At 41.4% G+C, this 21,841-nt stretch overlaps 1 protein-coding gene across 6 annotated transcripts in view; it reads right to left on the bottom strand.

The window, feature by feature from the left end:
* Positions 1–21,841, bottom strand: part of NBEAL1 (neurobeachin like 1) — a 126,838-nt gene that overhangs the window by 46,749 nt on the left and 58,248 nt on the right. For 5 of the 6 annotated variants that reach the window (XM_073306480.2, XM_073306474.2, XM_073306479.2 and 2 more), the window contains 11 exons: positions 21,532–21,664; positions 19,531–19,650; positions 17,689–17,992; positions 16,169–16,254; positions 14,217–14,306; positions 7,793–7,961; positions 6,588–6,721; positions 3,750–3,909; positions 3,545–3,647; positions 2,523–2,679; positions 192–350 (listed from right to left, as the gene is read on the bottom strand). In XM_073306480.2, coding sequence (XP_073162581.1) covers positions 192–350; positions 2,523–2,679; positions 3,545–3,647; positions 3,750–3,909; positions 6,588–6,721; positions 7,793–7,961; positions 14,217–14,306; positions 16,169–16,254; positions 17,689–17,992; positions 19,531–19,650; positions 21,532–21,664 — 1,615 coding nt within the window. The remainder of the gene's footprint in view (positions 1–191; positions 351–2,522; positions 2,680–3,544; positions 3,648–3,749; positions 3,910–6,587; positions 6,722–7,792; positions 7,962–14,216; positions 14,307–16,168; positions 16,255–17,688; positions 17,993–19,530; positions 19,651–21,531; positions 21,665–21,841) is intronic. The other variant, XM_073306478.2, reaches the window with a different exon arrangement.

Below are 21,841 nucleotides of genomic sequence, written 5' to 3'. Positions count from 1 at the left end.
TGCAGAATTTATCATTTCTAGTAAGTGTACTACTAATAATAAATAACTATAAGCAGGTTTGCTAAATTAATATGTTCTACATAAATTTGTATCCATTTTAAAACAGGGTTTAACTGCCAAAGATATTTCAGATGAAAGAGAGCATACATTTGCAAAAGTTACCATTAAAGAACTTATACTAAATTTATTACCTTGAATACAAGTTCCCTTAGCCTGTCAGAATATCTCTGATTCAGTAACAGAGCATAGAGGATATCAGCATTTCCTGGTTCAAAAAGCAACAAGAAAAGCTGGTCCCGGGTTGGGCTGGTATGAAGTAGGCTGAAGAGTACATCAAGAATCCCACAGAGCTACAAAATAAAAACACACACCTAAATAAAACCCATAATCCATGCAACCTTGACTATAATGCCCAACTCAAGGGGAAACATCCATTCCCTCCCCCTCTAAATACAGCATCTTACATCACATTGTCAGAAAAGTGTTAGTCCCTTTCAATCACATTATATTTACAATCAGCTTTAGTTTCTGTAAAGCTGTTCCTATATATATATATATATATATATATACACACACACACACACACCCCTCACAGAGGGCACTTGCATCAAACTGTAAACAAGAGAGGCTTAAACTGAGCAAAAGGGTTTGTCATTACTTGTATTGCCATAGAGTCTAGTGGCCCAAGGACACAACTCTATTAGGTGCTGTACAAACACAGAAGAGAAGAACTGCAGACAGCTATTATAAACAATGTGCTCAATGAGCTCAGAGATGAAAGACAAGGGAGATAGAGCTTTCGAGAGGCAAGTGAGGGTGAAGGGTAGGTATTTTTACAATGGGAAAGACTAATGCATGTTTGTATTGTGAGACGAAAGAGCCAAAGAAGAGTGAGAGATTAAGGAGAAGAGTAAAATAGGGAATGAGAGTGGGCACAAGGGAGATCAGGAGAGCAGATGAGAAACGTCCACATCAGGGATCAGCCAAAGGGAGGGTGAAGGTCACATCAGATCTTGTCAACTTTCTCTTGAAAGAATCCTGTGCAACAAGAGAAATGGTGGCAGGAAAAGGGGAAAGGAGAGTTTGAGGAGTGAGTCAAAAGGTGGCAAAAAGGCCGTTGGGACTGTGGGTATGTCAAATATAAAGGGAAGGGTAAACACCTTTAAATCCCTCCTGGCCAGAGGAAAAACCCTTTCACATGTAAAGGGTTAAGAAGCTAAGATAACCTCACTGAAACCTGACCAAAATAACCAATGAGGAGACAAGATACTTTCAAAGCTGGGGGGGGAGAACAAAGGGTTCTCTGTGTCTGTGTGTTGCTTTTTCCGGGACCAGAGCAGGAATGCAGGTCAGAACTCCTGTAAAGAGTTAGTAAGTAATCTAGTTAGATATGCATTAGATTCTGTTTTGTTTAAATGGCTGATAAAATAAGTTGTGCTGAATGGAATGTATATTCCTGTTTTTGTGTCTTTTTGTAACTTAAGGTTTTGTCTAGAGGGATTCTCTATGTTTTGAATCTGATTACCCTGTATGGTATTTACCATCCTGATTTTACAGAGGTGATTCTTTTACTTTTTCTTTAATTAAAATTCTCTTTTAAGAACCTGATTGCTTTTTCACTGTACTTAAGACCCAAGGGTTTGGGTCTGTGTTCAACTATGCAAATTGGTGAGGATTTTTTATCAAGCCTTCCCCAGGAAAGGGGGTGTAGTGCTTGGGGGGGTATTTTGCGGGGGAGACGTTTCCAAGTGGGCACTTCCCCTGTTCTTTGTGTAACACTTTGGTGGTGGCAGTATTTAACCTAAGCTGGTAAGAATAAGCTTAGGGGGTCTTTCATGCAGGTCTCCACATCTGTACCCTAGAGTTCAGAGTGGGGAAGGAACCTTGACAGGGTATGAGATTCAATTAAGTTGGTGAAGAAGACTTTAGCTAGGAAGATGGCAGAACTGGAAGAAAAGAAAACAAATTTGAAATGGAGAAAGTCAGCCTGGTCACAGGACTTTTGCCAGCAATGCTACACAGCACAAGAGCGGGAACGTAGGAAGCAGACACTGGAAATGAGCTAGGGTAGACCCTGTGATCGGAGAGAGGGGAAAAAAAGAGTCAAGGACAGAGGAGAGGGAGAATGGAGAGAACCAACCACCATATCAATGGAATACAAATAGAAAAAATAAATCATTACAACTTCAGAGCAATGAAGTACAATTCTCTTCATTTTATACAGGCTTAGAAAAATACTGATATCCAGTCAGTCTGCATTTTACCCAACTCACTTGCTTACCAGAGAAAAAGGAGTAGGATCGTCAGTTAAAGTATTGCCCATTGCACAGTCCCCTGTGCAGTCCCACAACAGGCTTAATTCTACAGCGTGCCACAACTACAAAGTAGTAACATATATGCTGCATTGGATTTTGCTTGCATCTTTTTTTGTCTCTTTCTTTCAACAAAGCTATGGTCAAAACTCCTAAATACTAAAAAGGTAGGAAGCAACCACAGATGTTCACTGTTGCCATATTAAATACCTGTTCCTCTTCACTGGTCACAGCTATATATCCCATGATGCTCTGTATTTCTTCATGTGTCCCACCTTTGCTTAGGAAATATTTGATCAGTCCATATAGGAATGTTTGTATTGTTCTGAGGTCATCTGGAGTTAAGTCACTGTCTTTATAGCCACTACTAACACAGACAAAGAAAAAAGGACTGTAAAAAAATACATTTCTTGTATTACACGATTTATAAATATCACTCTGCTAATACTTCCACTACTTGTTTTAATAACCCTGCTACCTTATCCTTGGAGTGATATTCAAGATGACAAAGTGGGAGAAGCCAAAAGCAGAACTGGGTTTTGGAGCCTGATAAACCCCCAGATGTAGACCTAAACCTGATTTGGGGACCTACTATTATTACTAAGCATGTTTATTATGGTAGTGCCTATGGGGCAACCAAGAATAGGGCCCAGTTATGCTAGGTACTGTACTAACAATAGATGGTCCTTGTCTCAAAGAGCTTGCCAGCTAAATAGAAATGTAAAGGCATTTCAATTTTCGTTTTTATAAATAAATCTCTAGCCATTTTCCTTGAAGACACCATTGAAAATTATAAGCAGATATAAATTGATGTAAGCCTATCATCAAGGGTGAAAGCTTATCCTGAAGATCCCAAAGATGATGTTACTCAAATTCTTTTGGGACAAACTTTCCCCTCACTTTAAATCCTGAACATAAAGCTTGTAGTCAGCTGGTATTTTCTTGATAATTGGGATGCTGGGTGATTTAATTAACAAAACATAATAAGAAAGAAGACCTTTTTCGACCTTCTAAACTGCAAGCAAGTTTTCTACACATTTCTAGTACTTTTGGTATGAGCTTGCTACCGTCTAGTTCTAGCACAGGGGTCAAGGGAAAGTAGTCATTTATGTAAAGGAGAATTAAACTCAAAAACTTGATCAGCTCTCACTTTTAATTCACAGTTTCTGCCTGGCCTTTTGTGAAAAAGGTAACGACAGCATACAACAAAGTAAGGAGCATAAACCTCATACCCATAATAAATCCTGAGTGTGTCTAGTAGAAACTGAACTCCATACTTCTTTCTGAAAAGCCTCCTGCTGTCTTTGATGATTGTGGAAAGGTACTGTATATGTCCTAAAATACAAAGCTTTCCATTAGAACCTAGACTCAGGGATTTATGAAGAGCAAAGATACTGTGTTTTAGCATAACTATCTCAAGTTGTATGATCATCTCACCAATCCGGAAGGGGAAGTCTCCACGGTTCCAGATACTAAAGTCAAAAAGTAAATGTTGATACATCTGTTGCAAAAGTTGCACATTTTTTTCCACAGAGACCTGTTCTATCAGTAACTGCAGAGCCATCAGTACATTCACATCCATCAAGCTCCCTGGCACCTACAATTCAAACAGACGGGGACAGGGGATAGAATAGTAAGTTATTTAATGCGCAGCATATGCATTTTCTATTCAACTGATATTTAAAATCAGATCAACTCCCTAATCTTGCACAACAATACAGTATTTGTTTTCCTTACAACAACTCTGTTAAACCAAACAGCTGTTTGAAATAATTCAATAATTCTTTTGTCACCTGGATTAAAGGTTTTTGACTGAATTTTTATCTGATTTTGTTCTAGTTTAAATAGCTGAACTGTGAATCATAGAATCATAGAATATCAGGGTTGGAAGGGACCCCAGAAGGTCATCTAGTCCAACCCCCTGCTCGAAGCAGGACCAATTCCCAGTTAAATCATCCCAGCCAGGGCTTTGTCAAGCCTGACCTTAAAAACCTCTAAGGAAGGAGATTCTACCACCTCCCTAGGTAACGCATTCCAGTGTTTCACCACCCTCTTAGTGAAAAAGTTTTTCCTAATATCCAATCTAAACCTCCCCCACTGCAACTTGAAATCTATGACAAACACAGCAAAACATAAGAACGGCCATACTGCGTCAGATTAATTGTCCATCTGACCCAGTATCCTGTCTTCCAACAGTGTCCAGTGCCAGATGCTTCAGAGGGAGTGACCAGAACACTAGGACTCTGAGTCATCAATGTGATCAGGCTGTGAAAAATTGATAATGCAATCCCAGGATACATCAGGAGAGATAGGGAAGTGTTGTTATCATTATCCAAGGCACTGGGCGATTTCATCTGGAATACTGCATGCAGTTCTAGTCTCTCATATTTAAGATGAATGCAAACTGGAACAGGTGTACAGAAGGGCTATGAGGATGATCAGAGGAATGGAGAACCTACCTTACAAAAGGAGATGTAAGGAGGTTGGCTTGTTTAGCCTAACCAAGTGAAGGCTGAGGGGAGATATGATTACTCTATATGAATGCATCAGAGGGATAAACATCAGGGAGGGAGCGGAGTCATTTCAGTTAAGGGCTAAAGCTGGTCCAAGAACAAATGGATATAAAACTGGCCATCAACAAGTTTAGGCTAGAAATTAGATGAAGATTTCTAATCATTATAGGAGTGAAATTCTGGAACACACTCCCCAGAAGAGGAGTGGGGGCAAAAATCCTAACTGATTTTAAGATTGAGCTTGATAAGTTTATGGAGGGGATGGTATGATGAGATTGTCCACAAGGGCACATGGCCCATTTGTGACTGCTAGTAGCAAATATCTCTAATGGGTGGAGATGGGACACTAGATGGGGAAGGCTCTGAGTTACCCAGGAAAGCACTCACTGTAATGTCTGGCTGGTGGATCTGATTGCCATATTTGGGGTCAGGAAGGAATTCCCCTCCAAGTCAGACTGCCCAAAACTCTGGTCAGTTTTCACCTTCTTCTGCAGCATGGGGCACGGGTCACTTGCTGGTTTGAACTAGAGTAAATGGTGGATTCTCTGTAACATGAAGTCTTTACATCATGATTTAAAATCTCCACTAACTCAGCCAGAGGTTATTGATCTCTTACAGCAGTGGGTGGGTGAGGCTCTGTGGCCTGCAATGTGCAGGTCAGACTAGATGGTCAAGGTGGTTTCTTCTTGCCTTAAAGTCTATGAATTATCAAGTGATCCACACCCTGTTGTTGAGTCTCATTTTCTGTCACTCAGAGGCTTATGGACACCAGGAACATGGGGTGCATCCCTGATCATCTTGGATCATAGCCATTGACAGACCTATCCTCCATGAATTTACCTAATTATTTTTTTAACCCAGTTATACTTTTGGCCTGCACAACATCCCTTGGCAATGAATTCTACAGAATGACTATATGTTATCTAAAGAAGTACTTCCTTATGTTTGTTTTAAACCTGCCGCCTATTAATTTCATTGGGTGACCCCCTGGTTCTTGTGTTACATTAAGATGTAAATAACACTTCCTTATTTACTTTCTCCACACCATTCATGATTTTATAGTTCTCTATCATATCCCACCCCTTAGTCATCTCTGTTCTGAGCTGCACAGTCCCAGTCATCTTAATCTCCCCTCAGATGGAAGCATCTGTCTTATCTCCTATCCCTGTCCTAATGGTTCCTAACATTCTATTAGCTTTTTGGACTGATGCTACACATTGAGTGTATGTTTTCAGAGAACTATCCACTCCAAGACTCCAAGATCTCTTTCTTGAGTGGTAACAGCTAATTTAGACCCCATAATTGTGTATGTATAGTTGGGATTATGTTTTCCAATGTGCATTACTTTGCATTTATCAACATTGAATTTCATCTGCTATTTTGTTGCCCAGTCACCCAGTTTTATGCGAATTCTTTGCATCTCTTCACAGTTTGCTTTGGACTGAACTATCTTGAGTAATTTAGTACTGTCTGCAAACTTTACCACCTCACTGTTTACCCCTTTTTCCAAATTATGTATGAATACGTTGAACAGCATTGGTCCCAGTACAGACCCTTAAAACATAAACTAAGTAGACCAAGTATCATAAGTATCATAACATCTTGTTTTCAGAAATCTACAAGAATGTATAAATACTATACTAATCTATGTATTGTAACCTCAGAAAACCTTTGACATTTAGAATGAAGCCATGACCTACTGGATTTCAGTGGAATCAGGATTTCACCCATAACATTGATTACATGAGGAATAACTTTTCACCTTCTGTAGCAAGGCGCCTAGGGTAGCAACTCCATGGGAGTGAATGAGATTATCTTGGTTAATAGGGTGTCTTTGAATAAAGTGCTTTATCATCAAGATGAAAGTTGCAACAATATTCTTCTCTAGACGAGCCTCTGCAAAACAGATTGTTCAGTTAAAACCCTTTTTTATCATCATTTCATTATTGCGTCAAATTAGGAGGAATAAGAAGTGAAATCAAGTGTTTTTATTCTCCACTATTTTCCTGAGCTTCCTCTCTCCACTGGTATTTGCTACCTTGCTGTAGATAGCGTTTAGATCCTGTGATGCTGAGGCAAAGTCATTATATGCATCCCCAGAACAAAGCACATGCCAGTCGTGACTTCATCTGCCTTGTCCATTCAACTGTGGCATCGGACAAAATACTCTTCTCTAAGCTGCAACCTGGATCGTCTTTTGCATATTCTGCACTTGCTCTACACATACATTTCTTCCTCTTTCCCCACATCTGGATATGCCTATTATATCTAGAACTACTTTAAATTAGGAGGGAGAAATAATGAAGCAAAAATCAAGAGTTGTATCATATTCCTTCACAAGTCTTAATTTCTAAGAGGCTTCTGCTAAGATTACAAGAATTCTCTCCAAGCTCACAATTCAGCACAGCTGAAGAGCTATTTAAAAATAGTTTTCTTCTTACAATTTAAAGAGGGAAACCTGTGGTTTCATATGGGGTTTTTTAAAGCATATTCATAAATTACTAAGAACTTCAATAATTTAACTAAAATTCTGCAGGCTACTGGTCCATAACATGAAATACTACATTATCTCCCCGATTAAGGGCCCACTGAAACAGTGGAAAAATGTGCTATTGACTTCAGCAGGCTTTTTTATTTTTCTAGATACTCAAAAGAACCACTTTATTTAGAAATAAATGTGCACATTTTGACTCAGGACAAAGTTAATATAGCAAAACACTGCATTAAATTCATTCTACGAATGTGCTCTGTGTGTTCTTGAAGTGAATTTGAAACAGTGCTGAAATCCTGTCTTATTAGATGTCCAACTCAGATGCTCAGGAGTAAAAATAGTTTATTAAAATTATATGGCTACTATAATAGAGTTAATATATAATCATATAAACCAATTCTTTCCACTGTTGTAGTCCTCTGTTTTTATTAAACCTTTAACTTTAATATGGTCTTAAATCTATAGTACTTTCCTACCTGAAGCCTTTGTGGATGATAACACCACCCAGTCTCCCTCTATTGGAGTCACTAGTTCCTGAGGTATAGTTTCCCCTTCAGACCTCTCAGGCACCTGTCCATTGAGAAAACTGATCTGCTCCAGTAGTGGAAACAGCACATTCAATCCACCAATACAATTTATCATGTCCTAGAGGGTGGGGGAGAGAGAAAGCATGCACAAATTTGTAGGGTTTCTGTTATTTTTTTTTAATGTAAAAGAAATACCTATTTAATATTTAATGTAAAAGTAGTACCTATTTAATATTTAATGTAAAAGAAATAAGAAGGGCACGTATGTGCTTATGAGTTAATCAGAATTCCTTGTCACTTGGAAACTAGTTAAAAAGAACAGTAACAACTTCACAACAGTTTTAAAACTAGGTTTAAAGGTGTTTCAGACAACAATTGTTTGCAAGTCTTTCAGCTAACTTCTGTGGTTTTACAACCATTTGTTTTTTCTGTTTTTTCTCTCCTCTGTTGCTGCATGAAACACCTGCACAAACATCATAGGAAACTCACTCTAAATGAAACAGACTACATGACAGAAAATACTGTCAAATACATATACTGGAGAACCAGAAAGAAATGTACTTTCTCTTCTGATAGCTTTCAATTAACACTAAAAAGTACATTAAAAAGTTTAGATACATGTGGATTTTAGTTTAATAGTATCCCTATAAAAAGTCTCCGCTTCAGAAAGTTTAAATACAAATAAAACGATAAAGCAAATTATTTGGTTTGCAGAGTAATGGGAAAGGAATATAGGTTTCATTAACATCTCCTAAAATTCATAATCATTTGTACACTAATAGGGATAGCATGGAATTTGACAAATTCAATAAGAGGTTAACAAGCTAGCCAGGGATACCTGTTACGTTCTCAGTGCATTGAAAACTGAAGTGTATCAGAGTTCTTTAGTAAATTACTTTAATGGTCACAACTGAAAGATTGGTTTTGGAGAGAGATCTTCACAGCACATACCATACATACAGACTAAAAAGAATTATTTTAAATGTATGTCATTATTATTTTGGGTCTATACCTTATTCTTATTTTTAAGCACTTGGACAAAGGGCCAACCTCCACATCCTCTCATGCGCAGACATCTCAGGTGGAGGACTCAACAAACAAAAACAAAAACAACGTGGGTACTCCCCACTTCTTTCTTTTGGGTACTGGGAAGGGGACACCACTCTCCTTCTCCAATGTTTACCTCCCCATCTCTCTCATTACTACCTCCTTCCACTGCTTCGCTCCACCCCATACCTCTTCACAACACCTCTCTCTTCAGCCTGCAGAATCCCTCCCCTGCAGGCCCTTGTCAAGTTTTTTCACACCTAATGTATCTCTCCAATAAGCCCTTGCTGTCTCTGTGAGAACAAAACAGGAAGCACCTCTCAGAAGCAGTGCAGAGATATGCGACATAGGGACAAGCACAAACCCGCTAGTTAACATGCAGAACACTTGTCTGAAGTTTGAGACTGCTATCTCGTTTCCCTTTAAACCTGCAGAATGCCTAGACAGTCCCCCCGCCAGCACCTATGCAGTCTCTTAACTGTGGGGCTTCTAAAGACCACAGTTGGGGGCGGGAGGCTGCTGGCTCCTGACACTCCCATAATGAGCTCTTCGCTCTTTCTGCTGAGCAGAACTATGCTCAACCTAGCTTCCCACGGAACCAGTGGTGTGTACAAGCAGCATTCTTACACTCCTGAGCAAGGATAACAAAATCATGGCATTTTCAAACTGTTCATATAAATTGGACCACCCAAAATTAACTAGTATATGTTCCTACACTTTCTGGAAGTGTATCAGTCACTAAAATTAACTAGTATATGTTCCTACACTTTCTGGAAGCGTATCAGTCAACTAACACAAAGCCTATTCTCCTACAACATTCACACAGAGAGACAGAGTATCAGTACAGAATTGCTGTCATTAAATGTACACTATTACTGACGCAGGGAGTCTTTCAGAAGAGTCTGAACTTCATGTTCACTGCAGACAGCTCCCATTTATTTGTGCATACATTAGTCCTCAATTATAGTCTTCTACTACAAATTCCCTACACTCACAACTCAGGTCAACCCCACTTCAAGAGATGGTTACCTTTTGTAACTGTTGCTCTTTGAGATGCGTTGCTCATGTCCATTTCACTGTAGGTGTGTGTGCTCGCCACATCCACCAGTGCCAGAAGTTTTCCCCTCAGTGATATCCGTAGGGGACTGGCTCTGGTGCCCTGTGGAAGGGTGCACATATGCGCCAGTATAAGGGGCGCCACTGGCTCCCCCTCCCTCAGTTCCTTCTTGACAGAACTCCGACAGAGGGGAAGGAGGGTGGGTCATAGAATGGACATGAGCAACACTTCTTGAAGAACAACAGTTACAAAAGGTAACCATCTTTTCTTCTTAGAGTGCTTGCTCATGTCCATTCCATTGTAGTGACTCCGAAGCAGAACCACTGGAGGCAGGTAGGAGTTCACGGACGTGCCGATTGCAACACAGCTTTGCCAAATCCAGCATCATCTCTGGCTTTCTGAGTGATGGGGTAAGCTTCGTGAACGTGTGAACTGAAGACCATGTCTTGGCCCTGCAGATGTCCTGGATAGGGACATGTGGTAGGAAGGCAGCTGAAGATGTCTGCGCCTTAGTTGAATGAGCCTTCACTACTAGTGGAGATACAGCCTGTGCCAACTTGTAACGAGTACCGATGCAGGTGGTGATCCAATTCAAAATCCTCTGAGAAGACACTGGAAGGCCCTTCATCCTGTCAGTGATCGCGATAAAGAGCTGGGTTGATCTATGGAAGGGCTTGGTGCACTCCAGGGAGAAACCCAGGGCACGTCTGATATCTATAGAGTGTGCAGCTGCCTCTCCTTATTGGTCACGTGGGGCTTTGGAGAGAACACTGGGAGGAAGATATCCTGGTTGACATAGAAGTGCAACACCACCTTTCGCAGGAAGGCCAGATGGGGCCGCAACTGGACCTCATCCTTGTAGAATACCATGTATGGGGGCTCCGAAGTGAGGGCTTTAATCTCAGAGACACATCTTGCCGAGGCAATAGCTACAAGGAATGTAACCTTCCATGACAAGTGGGAAAGGGAACAAGAAGCCACAGGCTCAAAGAGTGGACCCATGAGTTTGGAGAGGACCAGGTTGAGGTCCCATTGGGTAACTGGGTCCCGGATCAATGGAAAGAGTCTTCCAAGGCCTTTCAGGAACCTGATCGGCGTCTTATGCGAGAACACCGATCTACCCTGGACGCAAGGATGGAAGGCTGATATGGCTGCCAGATGCACCTTGATCAAGGAGAAGGCGAGACCTTGGTGCTTTTAGTGAAGCAGATAATCCAGGATGGACTGCAGAGATGCCCAAGTAGGGGAGATATTCCACTCTGACGCCCAGCAGGAGAAATGCTTCCACTGTGCCAGGTAAGTTGCTCTGGTGGAGGCCTTTCTGCTCTCCAAGAGAACCTGCTGTACCTGACTAGAGCAGACTTGTTCCTCTGGATTCAGTCACGCAGCATCCGAACTGTGAGGTGGAAAGAGGCGAGGTTCGAGTGCAGAAGTCGACCGTGATTCTGCGAGAGTAGGTCTGGGCAGCTAGGAAGTGGCCATGGGGCTGCCCCGGCCAGGTCCATGAGCATGCCAAACCAATGCTGGTGAGGCCATGCTGAAGCAAATCATAATGACACGTGCCTTGTCCCTCTTTATTTTTTAGAGGACTTTGCTGATAAGCAGAACTGACGGAAAGGCGTACATCAGGTATCCTGACCAACACAGGAGAAAAGCATTGGATAGCGAGCCTCTGCCGAGGCTTTGGAGAGAACAAAACTGATGACACTCTCTGTTCTGTCTGGTGGTGAACAGATCCACTCGGAGCTCCCCACTTCTGGGAGAGCATTCTGACGACGTGAAGGGACCACGGTGAGAGATGTGGTCCCTTCATGTCGTCCCTGATTTTGGATACGTCTGACCTCGGTTGGGGAGTGCATCTCTGTACAATGCAGACTCAAGGGTTATGGTCTCGAAAGGAGCTCGCATTGAATATAAATGTCAGGGAACTCAGAGCCATCTGCCTGGCTTGCGGTATCTTCCTTCCCCAACTGTCCAGCTGGGTGGTGCAGGTGTCAACGGACAATACAGCCTCCATGTTCTATGTCAACAGGCAGGGGGACGCTCGATCATCGGCTCTGTGCCAGGAGGCCTTCCATCTGCAGGACTTCTGCATCCAGCATGCGATCCACCTGGAAGCCTCTCAGCTCCCCAGTGTCCTGATCACCGGCCAGAGAGGGGGCCAGTCATAGGGCCCATGTTTCCCTATCCCATCGGCACCCATGGCCACCCACTCAAACATACAAAGGAAGGCATTGGGGTCATCGTCGGGGCCCATCTTACATAGGCCTACCCCTGGCGCGCCGGGTGCCATCTCCTCCTAGGGAACTCTCCACTTCTTACAGGAGCTGCTGCTGCATGTTGGCTTGCTCTCTGATAAAGTCCTGGAGAGTTTTCTGCTGTCCGGCCTGCCAGGTGAGTAAGGCCTGCCTCTCCACCTGGTTGGATTGCTGGAAAGCCTGCAGTGCTTTCTGCATCTCCTCCTGCTGCTTGGTTAGCCACTGCAAGGTTCCCTCTATCTTTGGGTTGCCACACCATGGCGGTGGCTTATAGTCCGGAACAAGCCCCCTCATGTAACAGGGTCCACGCTGCGCCCCCAGGTTTTGGCCCCCCTCTTCAACGCGTCAGGGACACTTCAGTCTGGTGCAACACCCATGCTCTTTATTCTCAATAGGTTTCCCACCACCAGTTCCCAACTGTATACAGGCTTCACAGATACTTTAGGAGACTCCCACCTCCTTCTGTGTTTGACCTTTTTCTTTCCCTTTTCCCCCTTTCTCTGGCTTCCTCCCAGCCTTTATATCTCTGGGCTAATAAGACTGGCAGGTGCGGCCAGTTACCAGGCAGGCACCAGGCTATTCACCCAGCATCAATCTATTGATTGAGACTGGAGTGGCAGGAGCTGATCAAGGGCTTCTCAACAAGCAGCCTGCCACAAGCTGGTACTGGGCATGGGGACTGGCGCTGGTCGATGCCAGCGGCGGGCTCTGGAGCAAGCTGCAGTGCTTGGAGCAGAGTGCAATCTCATCAGCTCCGAGGCCAGTACAAGGGCCGACTCCATAAAGAGCACTCGGAGATGAATGTCCCACTTCTTTTTAGTCTGTGGCCTGAAGCTCTTGCAAATGTGACACTTGTTTCCCCTAAACACTTCAGGCAGCTTCTATGCGGGTCACCGACTGCCATATGTTTTTTCAACAGTCACAAGGTTTGAAGCCCAGGGACCGAGGCATGCCCCGTACCTAGGCTGAGTCCCATACGGGACTAACTAACTATTTCTAACTTAACACGAAGGGAACTATTAACTAAACTACTTTATACAACAAATTCACTACCAGACACAGTAGAGACAGGAAAGCTTGCTGAAGGAGACGTTCCAGCACCATCATTGGCAGTAAGGAGGAACTGAGGGAAAGGGAAGCCGGTGGTGCCCCTTATACGTGCACCACTCCAGAGGACACCAGAGCCAGTCCCCTATGGATACCACTGAAGGAAAAACTTCCGGCACCATTGCATGCGGCAAGCACACACACTTACAATGGAATGGACATGAGCAAGTACTCGAAAAAGAAAAAAATATTTTGTACCTGAGTATTCCAGCTTGGTAGTTCATTTTGATTTGAACACCGAGTGAGCCCTAGCCTAGATGATACTTTTAGGTCCAAGTCAGACTTGGAAATCAATGTTGCTCCTATATACACCAGGTCTGATTCTGACCTTTGAGATTAGTGTGTGCTAATGAGTTGGCAGATGGGTGAGTTGGTGAATAAACAGATAAACAGTGACATAATAGACTAAGCTGGTGCACACTCAATGAATCTCTTCCTCTCTCCATGAATCTGCAAGAACTAAATCAGAGTATTTTTTGGGGAAATGGGAACATGAGAGAAACATTGGCCTACATGGAGGACTAGGAGAATTAATTAACTGAGGTTTGTGCAACACTTTGAAGATTTAAATGCTAGTACGAAGTATTATTAGGAAAAAAAAAGGTAGAGGTCATAAAATGCATTCAAAATATAAAACATATTACTTGCAGTACCACAAAACTTTTTAATATTCTAATTTTAAGTTTGTTTTGAAACATTATCTATGACTGTTAGCATGACTCCAGTTTCCCAGAATTTACTTTGACACCACTACAACCCTAAAATTAGCTTAATTCACCTTGAGAACACTGCTATGCGTGGTGTTGCTCCTGCACAATGGGAACTTCTAGCATTCCTTAAGTACCCAGTATACAATAACTACTTTGTATTTACATCAGATTGTGATGATTTATTATTAATTTACCTTGATGTCCCAGTTCACTACTTTGTTTCCAGTTAGTCTTCCATGTAAAAGATTTGTAGACAGGTCAAGGCAGATTGGGTTTCTGCAAGCCTAAAAAGGAAGAAAACAGGAGCTTCAGCATTACTTCTGAAACAAATTCAGGGTCATTGAATTACCTATAAATTTACATAAGAGTGCATCGCATACTGAGGTAAGGCAGGAAACAGCACTGTGGTGATACTAATGGCAAGTTTTCAACAATATCTTGGATTCATTATTCACAATTTCACCACTTACAGCACTCTTGGCCTTTTGGTAGAATGAGATCTAAAATACACAAATCTGTAGTTTAGTTATGGACACCGCAAGGCCTAATCCAGGAACCCACACTACTCATGTTAATGGAAATTAGTTAGATTATCAATTTTTCCTTCAGGAGAGAGTGCTGACTCCTACCCTTTACACTAAGTGAGGCATTAATACTGTGCCGGGAGATAGCTTTTTCTGTGCATTTACTTTTTGGTTAGAATGGCTGAATAAACTACCAACCCTAAAAGGGTGGGAAACAAAACACACCGTAGTTCAGTAAAAGCAGGAGGGAGAGAATGACAGGCTCCGACCACTCGCACTCTGATACCACCCCAAAGTGCCATCCAGTGTGGTTCTTTACGTTTTATTCCACAATATGTAAAATGACCTCACCCCACTTTAAGCAGTGGGGGCCATTGTCTGGCTTGTAGGAAAAGGTGTGTGACCCCTTTAAAGGCTAGACAACCAGAGTGCTGCAGCTTCAGACCAGGTTAGTGTGGGGCAGTGACCCATCCCCCAACCCAGGTGACTGGAAGGAGAGTGTGGGGGGGAACTATTTAGGTCTACCCCAGTGCAGGAAAAGCCCTCTTTTAACTGGACCAACTGTGCAGCAGGAACGGCTGAACAAATTTCGCTCTCTGGTGGCTCCACATGGTGGCAGACTGGTGAGAACAGGGAGGTAGAAGGGGGAGGAGTCCTCCCTCCAACCTGCAGCAGCAGAAGGAAGTGTTTTGTAGCAAAACGGGAAGGAGTTTCAAACTCATTGGAGCTGGGCTGTAGCAGATTTGTGAGAACAGGAGGAGGGAAGGTGTCCCCCCTTCCAGCCAGGGATGGAAGTTCCAAACCCAGTTCAGGGTGCAGTGAGTGGGGCTTGTGAGGCCATGGGAGCCCAGGGATGTGGGATCTTCACTGCTTGGACAAGGACTGGGGTAAGTGGATCTCAGGGTGGTCCGTCTGTCTGCCAAATGGATTCCCCTCTGCTGGGAAGCAGCATGGATCCTGGGAAAGCAAATACTCCCCATGGTGAACTATCTGCATTTGGGGGTGGGAGAGCCAACAGAAAATTGATTCAAGCCATCTGAGTAGCTGCTTCCAAAATTGTTTCCATAGCACTACAAGGCTTACAAGCTAATTGCTGGAGCCTCCTTGTGGCAGATACTCCATTGAGAAAGGATATGGTGATCAGATACAATGCATTGGTAAAGGATTTAAAAGAGGTATTCTTTAAAGGAGCAGAAATGGGAATTTCAGGGCTATGACTGGTACGCCAGGGAGCCAACCCTCTCTCCTTTATAACCCCCTCCCCCGCTTAAACCTCACTTGATGGGTGGGGCTGACAGCACTCCCCCTGTGTATATGTAAATTGTTATGGAATTACTTGCACTGTACACTTTTATCTGCTGGGTACTCACAGACATTTAGGAATAAAGTTGTGGCCTAATTAAACCACATCCAGTATCTCCTGTCCTTCTTCCGGCATAGCCGGACAACATCACTTTAAGGAATAAAGAAAACTATCCATAAAAGCAAACCTATTCCATTCTAAAAGTTTATCAAAATAATTCTATAGACATTTAAAGCTACTGTTCAGAACATGTTTTAACCTTGGAAAAAACAAACTACTGTAAAGTATGTAGGCAAATGGAAAACATGCTGATTACTACCTTGGGTGTATAGTGAAGCAGCACTTTACTGGGCAGATCTGCCACTTCAGACTCTTGGGATTTCCACGGAGTTAAACAGTTTGGGCCTGTAAAATATTTTTAAGTACATGCTAGATTTAAAGTTTGTGTTAATAAATTTTACTATACTACACTCTGCTAGAGATACAAATAGGACACCTTGAACTACACATATCCTGACCAAATATTTAACATATCTCCTTAACCAAAAGATTATTTTAAAAAATAATTGTGTGATTCCATGGGGTTTTACCCTTTACAAATAACCTTCTGGCTAAAAAACAAAGTAAGTTATATGAAATGAGATTTGTATGTTCAAAAAATTGTCAGTATTTTGTCTTTACAAATATTCCATTTCACACTCAACTGTCATCTGTCCCTAAAAACCACCAGCAGTTAGGAAGATCAGATCTTGAAGACAGCTTTATATAGTAACAAAATGAGATTACATTTATTTTAAAATGATGTGATTGTTCACTTACCAAAGTGCATTCTTTTTACAATTTTTGGTAGTAATAAGACATCATGTAACATACACCTAATCTTTTAAAAGCTGACATATATAAAACTATCAACATGTTCTGGAAAACATCATCTTTCAATTGCTAATGTAAATCCTAAAGGATGAGCTCCCAAGGCTGAACAATGACTGTTAAGTGGCTTATCAACCACAGCAATACACTTGAATACTCTCACTTATACAAGTGGTTCCTACTTCAAACAGCTCAGGCTTTCAAGCCCATCGGACAAGTTTAGTTTTCTTTTCAAGATCACACAGAAGTATGACTTATTTTTAAGTTTTATTAATTGTTATATCATACATGGACTCTTGCATAAGGTTTCTGAAACTGGATATGGACCAATAATAAAACAGATACAGAACACTGAAACTATCTTTGAAACATATGCAAAAGTAAAATAAAAACTGATATGGCCAAAGCTGCGGCCTTTAACTGAATAATTTAATTGCCCGAATCTTAATACCCAGCCAAAGATTTTTACTCAACTTTTTTAGCTAATGGGCCAAATTCTGCTTTCAGTTTCTTTTGTTTAAACCCAAAGTAGCTCCACTGAAGTTAATGGAGATACTTCAGATTTCACTCAGGTAAGTGAGAGCCCAAATTGGTCGATATCTGTCTAAGGTTTTTTTTACATCTCTTCAGGATTGGTGGATATCAATTCTTGTGGACTTCTCTGCATGTCTATAAATTTGATACATAACAGGGGAATAGGAGAATCTGTGTAAATATAGCAAATATATTATAACAAATATGTTACTATAAAAAGATATGAATCAGCTAAAAAAACGGACAGTTTCTTTTTAAGGACATATCGACCAGTTTGGCACAGTGCAAGCTGTGTACTTAGACTGTAAATTCTTTGGGGGCAGGGATCATCTTTTTGTTGTGGTGTTTGTACAGGACGTAGCACAAGGGGGTCCTGGTCCATAGCTGGGGCTTGTAGATGTTACCACTATACAAACACCACCACCAACCACTTACCTGCCAAATATAAAGCTTTCACCTGAGCGGGCTGCAGGGCTTCATGGAAGATGATAACTGACCCAAGCTGGCCCTCCAGTGATGTTGGACATCCCCATTCACTGTCCTGGGTACCCGCGGAGATCAACTTGGTGACCAACTCTGATTTCCCAAGCAGTCCGCCCCAACTGGCTGGAGAGAGAATCCCACCTAGAGATGTTCGATGAGGCGTAATCGGGGAGGAGAAGGGTGGGTCCGGTATCTGAGATGGCGGAGGAGTGGTTGTCCTCTGACCAGCTGAACCAATGCAGCAAGAAGTAAAAGGCTGGAGACGCGGGGGTAAGAAAAATAAAATAATGTTACAGCCAAATGTCAAACATCCTCGAGACTTTTATAAAAAATAAGTGAGTTGAACTAAATCTAATGAACTTTCAGAGCAAATCTGCCTTGACTGAGGAAACAGGTGTAGGACAGCAATACATTGTTGGTGTACATTACACACAAAATGCACTAGAAAGTGCATAATAATCCCTCTCCAAGCAGGAGTAATTTGTTCCCCTGGCCTGTTACTGGTCTCTGCAGGGAGCATCAAGGCTTCTAGCCACACCTCTGTCCCAGCAGACTGTTCCCCTTGGATCATACCCTAGTACTTTAGCAAGATGTATCTCCTACAATAATCCTGTAATATGAAGTATTCTACTTGATCGCTTGCACTAATAAAAAGCTTCAATGCCATCTTCCCATGCCAACTTGTGCAGCAAGAGGTACCTCCCTCAATGTTTACAAAAGAAGCTGAATGAATGTTTTAAAGTTTCTAAAACTCTCACAGATGCATCCAAAAAAATCAACAGTTTTGTCTTACAATCAGCAGTTATGTTTGCTTTTAATAACTAAGTACTTGATTCTTCAACCTTTACAGGAAGCACGTAAGTCATGCAACGAGTCATAATTAAGTCAGTGGAACTACTCATATGAATACATGCCCCAAACCAAGGAGGACTGCAGAACTGGGGCCTATAAAAATAAAAATAATGGCTCAGTGTCATAACATTGTAACCCAGGTTTAAAACGGACTTGTTCCACAAAAAGGAGCAACTGTTTACAACAGCATCCACATATTACATATAATCATTTTGGTATTATATTGGTTTGTGCTTATTAAGGTTAATTTAGTATTTAGCATGTAGAAATGATCAGCTAACAGCACCGAAATGTCCCTATTAATGTATCCCCATACCAAATACAGCACAGACAGTGTCACATGCAAGATTACTCAAACTTCCTGTGTGCTCCCAAATGTATTGAGAACCACCTCTTAGTGAGACAAGGTAGTTTTTCACTGTGCATTAATCTACCATCCTCTCTTGCAAGACTGCCAATAAGGGAGGCAGTTAGTGCTAATTGTGATAGTTGTTTAAAAAAATCCAAAACCTCACATAAAAGGAGCTAACATGAAGCCACTGAACCACCACCGAAAGATAATTCTTGGTCAACATCTAGTCCTCTTTAAGAACATATCGACCAGTTTGGCACAGTGCAAGCTGTGTACTTAGACTGTAAATTCTTTGGGGGCAGGGATCATCTTTTTGTTGTGGTGTTTGTACAGGACGTAGCACAAGGGGGTCCTGGTCCATAGCTGGGGCTTGTAGATGTATTTGAGATGGCCCAAAGAAACATGATGAGCTTAACTATCCTCAACACTTGAAAATTGAAAACAACTGCTAATCAGTTTCTATCATGTATTTAATCACAGATGACCCATTTCCCCTTTTTATTTCTTAGTTTTATCTGACTGCCATTTTACAAACCTTTGTTCTGTAAGAAATCCCTAGGATAGTGGTCTGAGGGGAAGAACAGACTTACTTCATTCATGGCAGGAAATCTAAGTGGGGCAGAGATCTTCTGTTGTCCATTGACGTAGATGTAGACAAAGCTTTGACCAAAGGGCCTCTTTCCAGGCATATGAACAATAGTTATGTTGTGCTGGACAGGCAATATAACAGTACAGTTTGATTACGTTCTTATTAAAATGCAACAAAACAATTCTGCATGTCTGCCCAACATTGCTTCCATTAAATGGGTGAAGAAATTATAGCAGACAACAAACTTTTATAGCATCACTGAAAGATTAGATCAAGTACCAATCAACGCCCTCCTTTTTTTAAAAAAAGTGTACATTACAACAATGGTTTTGGGGGAAAAAAAGATGTGACACCCTTCATAATAATGCAATGCAGTCCCTAAATATAGCCTTAGGAATGGGATGGTGCAAACAGGGTAATTTATTCACATTTTCTAAGCCTCAGACTTTGAACTAAATTATAGTTTATAAACATTAGAAGTTCCAGTAACATGTCCCAGCCATTCAGGAGCCATCTAACTGATCCAGCTGCATTTATATTTCTTCTCCTTAAAAAAGGTCAAAGGAATAGAGAATTACCATGACACTGGCATGGCCCCATTATAGAGGTTGCAGAGTCAATAACCAGTAATCATTAATGCACTTATAAAATTTGTGGATGACACCAAGATGGGAGGGGTTGCATCTGGAGGACACTATTAGAATTTAAAAAGACCTTGACAAATTGGAGAATCAGTCTGAATTCAACTTGATGAAATTCAATAAAAACAAGAGCTAAGTACTACACTTAAGAAGGAAAAATCAAATGCACAGCTACAAAATGGGAATACCTGGCTAGATGGTAGTACTGCTGACAAGGATCTGGGGGTTATAGTGGATCACAAACTGAATATGAGTCAACAATGTGATGCAGTTGCAAAAATTAACAGAACTGTTGTATTTAAGACATGGGAGGCAATTATCCTGCTCTACCCGGCATTGGTGAGGCCGCAGCTGGAATACTGTGTCCAATTCTGGGCAGTTTAGGAAAGATATGAACAAATTAGAGTCCAGAGGAGATCAACAAAAGTGATAAAAGGTTTAGGAAACCTGACCTATAAGGAAAGGTTAAAGAAACCTGGCATGTTTAGTCTTACGAAATGAAGGGGGGGGGAGAAACGGACCTGTTCACAGTCTTCAAATATGTAAAGGACTACTATAAAGAGGACAGCAATCAATTGCTCTCCATGTTCACTGAAGGAAGGACAAGAAACAATGGGCTTAATTTGCAGCAAGAGAGATTTAAACTGGAGATTAGAAATTTTTTTCTAACTATAAGGATTTCTTATAGTTATCGAATAGCTTCCAAGGGAGGTTGTGGAATCTCCACCACTGGAGATTTTTAAAAACAGGTTGGACTAACACCTGGCAGGGATGATCTAGGTTTACTTGATCCTGTCTCAATACAAGGGGCTGAAATTAACTTCTCAAGGTCCCTTCCAGCCCTACATTTCTATGATTCCGTGATTACAGATCCTATCACATAATCATTATTTGCCTAAGTAGCCACACTGACATTTATTTAGATTTACCATTAAAAAAACATATACAAAACTTCTAAGCCCTCTGACAATAATTAGACTTGCAATAACCACCCAATAGCATAAATATTAATTAAAAAATAAATTAACTCCACAAGCCAGCAGCATTAACTAATTAAATGGAGACAACAATTTACCTCGGCCAGCTGATAAATAAAAACAGCAACTCCTAAAAGCCTCTCACTGCTAAGTCACACCCAGGAACACACCCTCATCCTGCCCTCAAAACCGTATCAGACAAATAAGTCTACAATAAGACCTACTCACATGTTTAAGGATTAGGCCTTATCCTTAGAAGTGGAATGTGTCTTTATTCAAGAGAAAAAAACTAAATCACTTGTTAAAATTATCAGCTGCTTCTCTTTAGCTAAGACTATTCTGTCCTAAACAAAGTACATTTAAGTAGCAAGTAGCAGATCTTACCCAGAGGGAATCACAAAAACAATGGTCTGGCAGCATCACTGTTGCATATTCTCTCTTTGTGCAAACTGCAACCACCAGTGCTCCAGAGCAGGTAATGAAGGCCTCGAAACCCATCCCACTTCCTGTAAAAAAGCTACAGAATGAAAAATCCATGAGATACTTTTCAAAAGTTCTGATAAACTACCTAGCAGTACATGAATTCAGCGCAAAACCTGTTTAAATTGTTCAGCACAGCTGAAAACATTCCATCTCAGTCATATATCTAATGAGTAAAAGGATCCTTAAAATGCCATTCTGGTTCACCTAATAA

The sequence above is a fragment of the Lepidochelys kempii genome, chromosome 11, assembly GCF_965140285.1.
Source record: "Lepidochelys kempii isolate rLepKem1 chromosome 11, rLepKem1.hap1, whole genome shotgun sequence".
In the NCBI taxonomy this organism is placed as follows: domain Eukaryota; kingdom Metazoa; phylum Chordata; order Testudines; family Cheloniidae; genus Lepidochelys; species Lepidochelys kempii.
The sequence above is the reverse complement of the archived record's forward strand: the minus strand, read 5'-3'. Positions and strand labels throughout refer to the sequence as shown.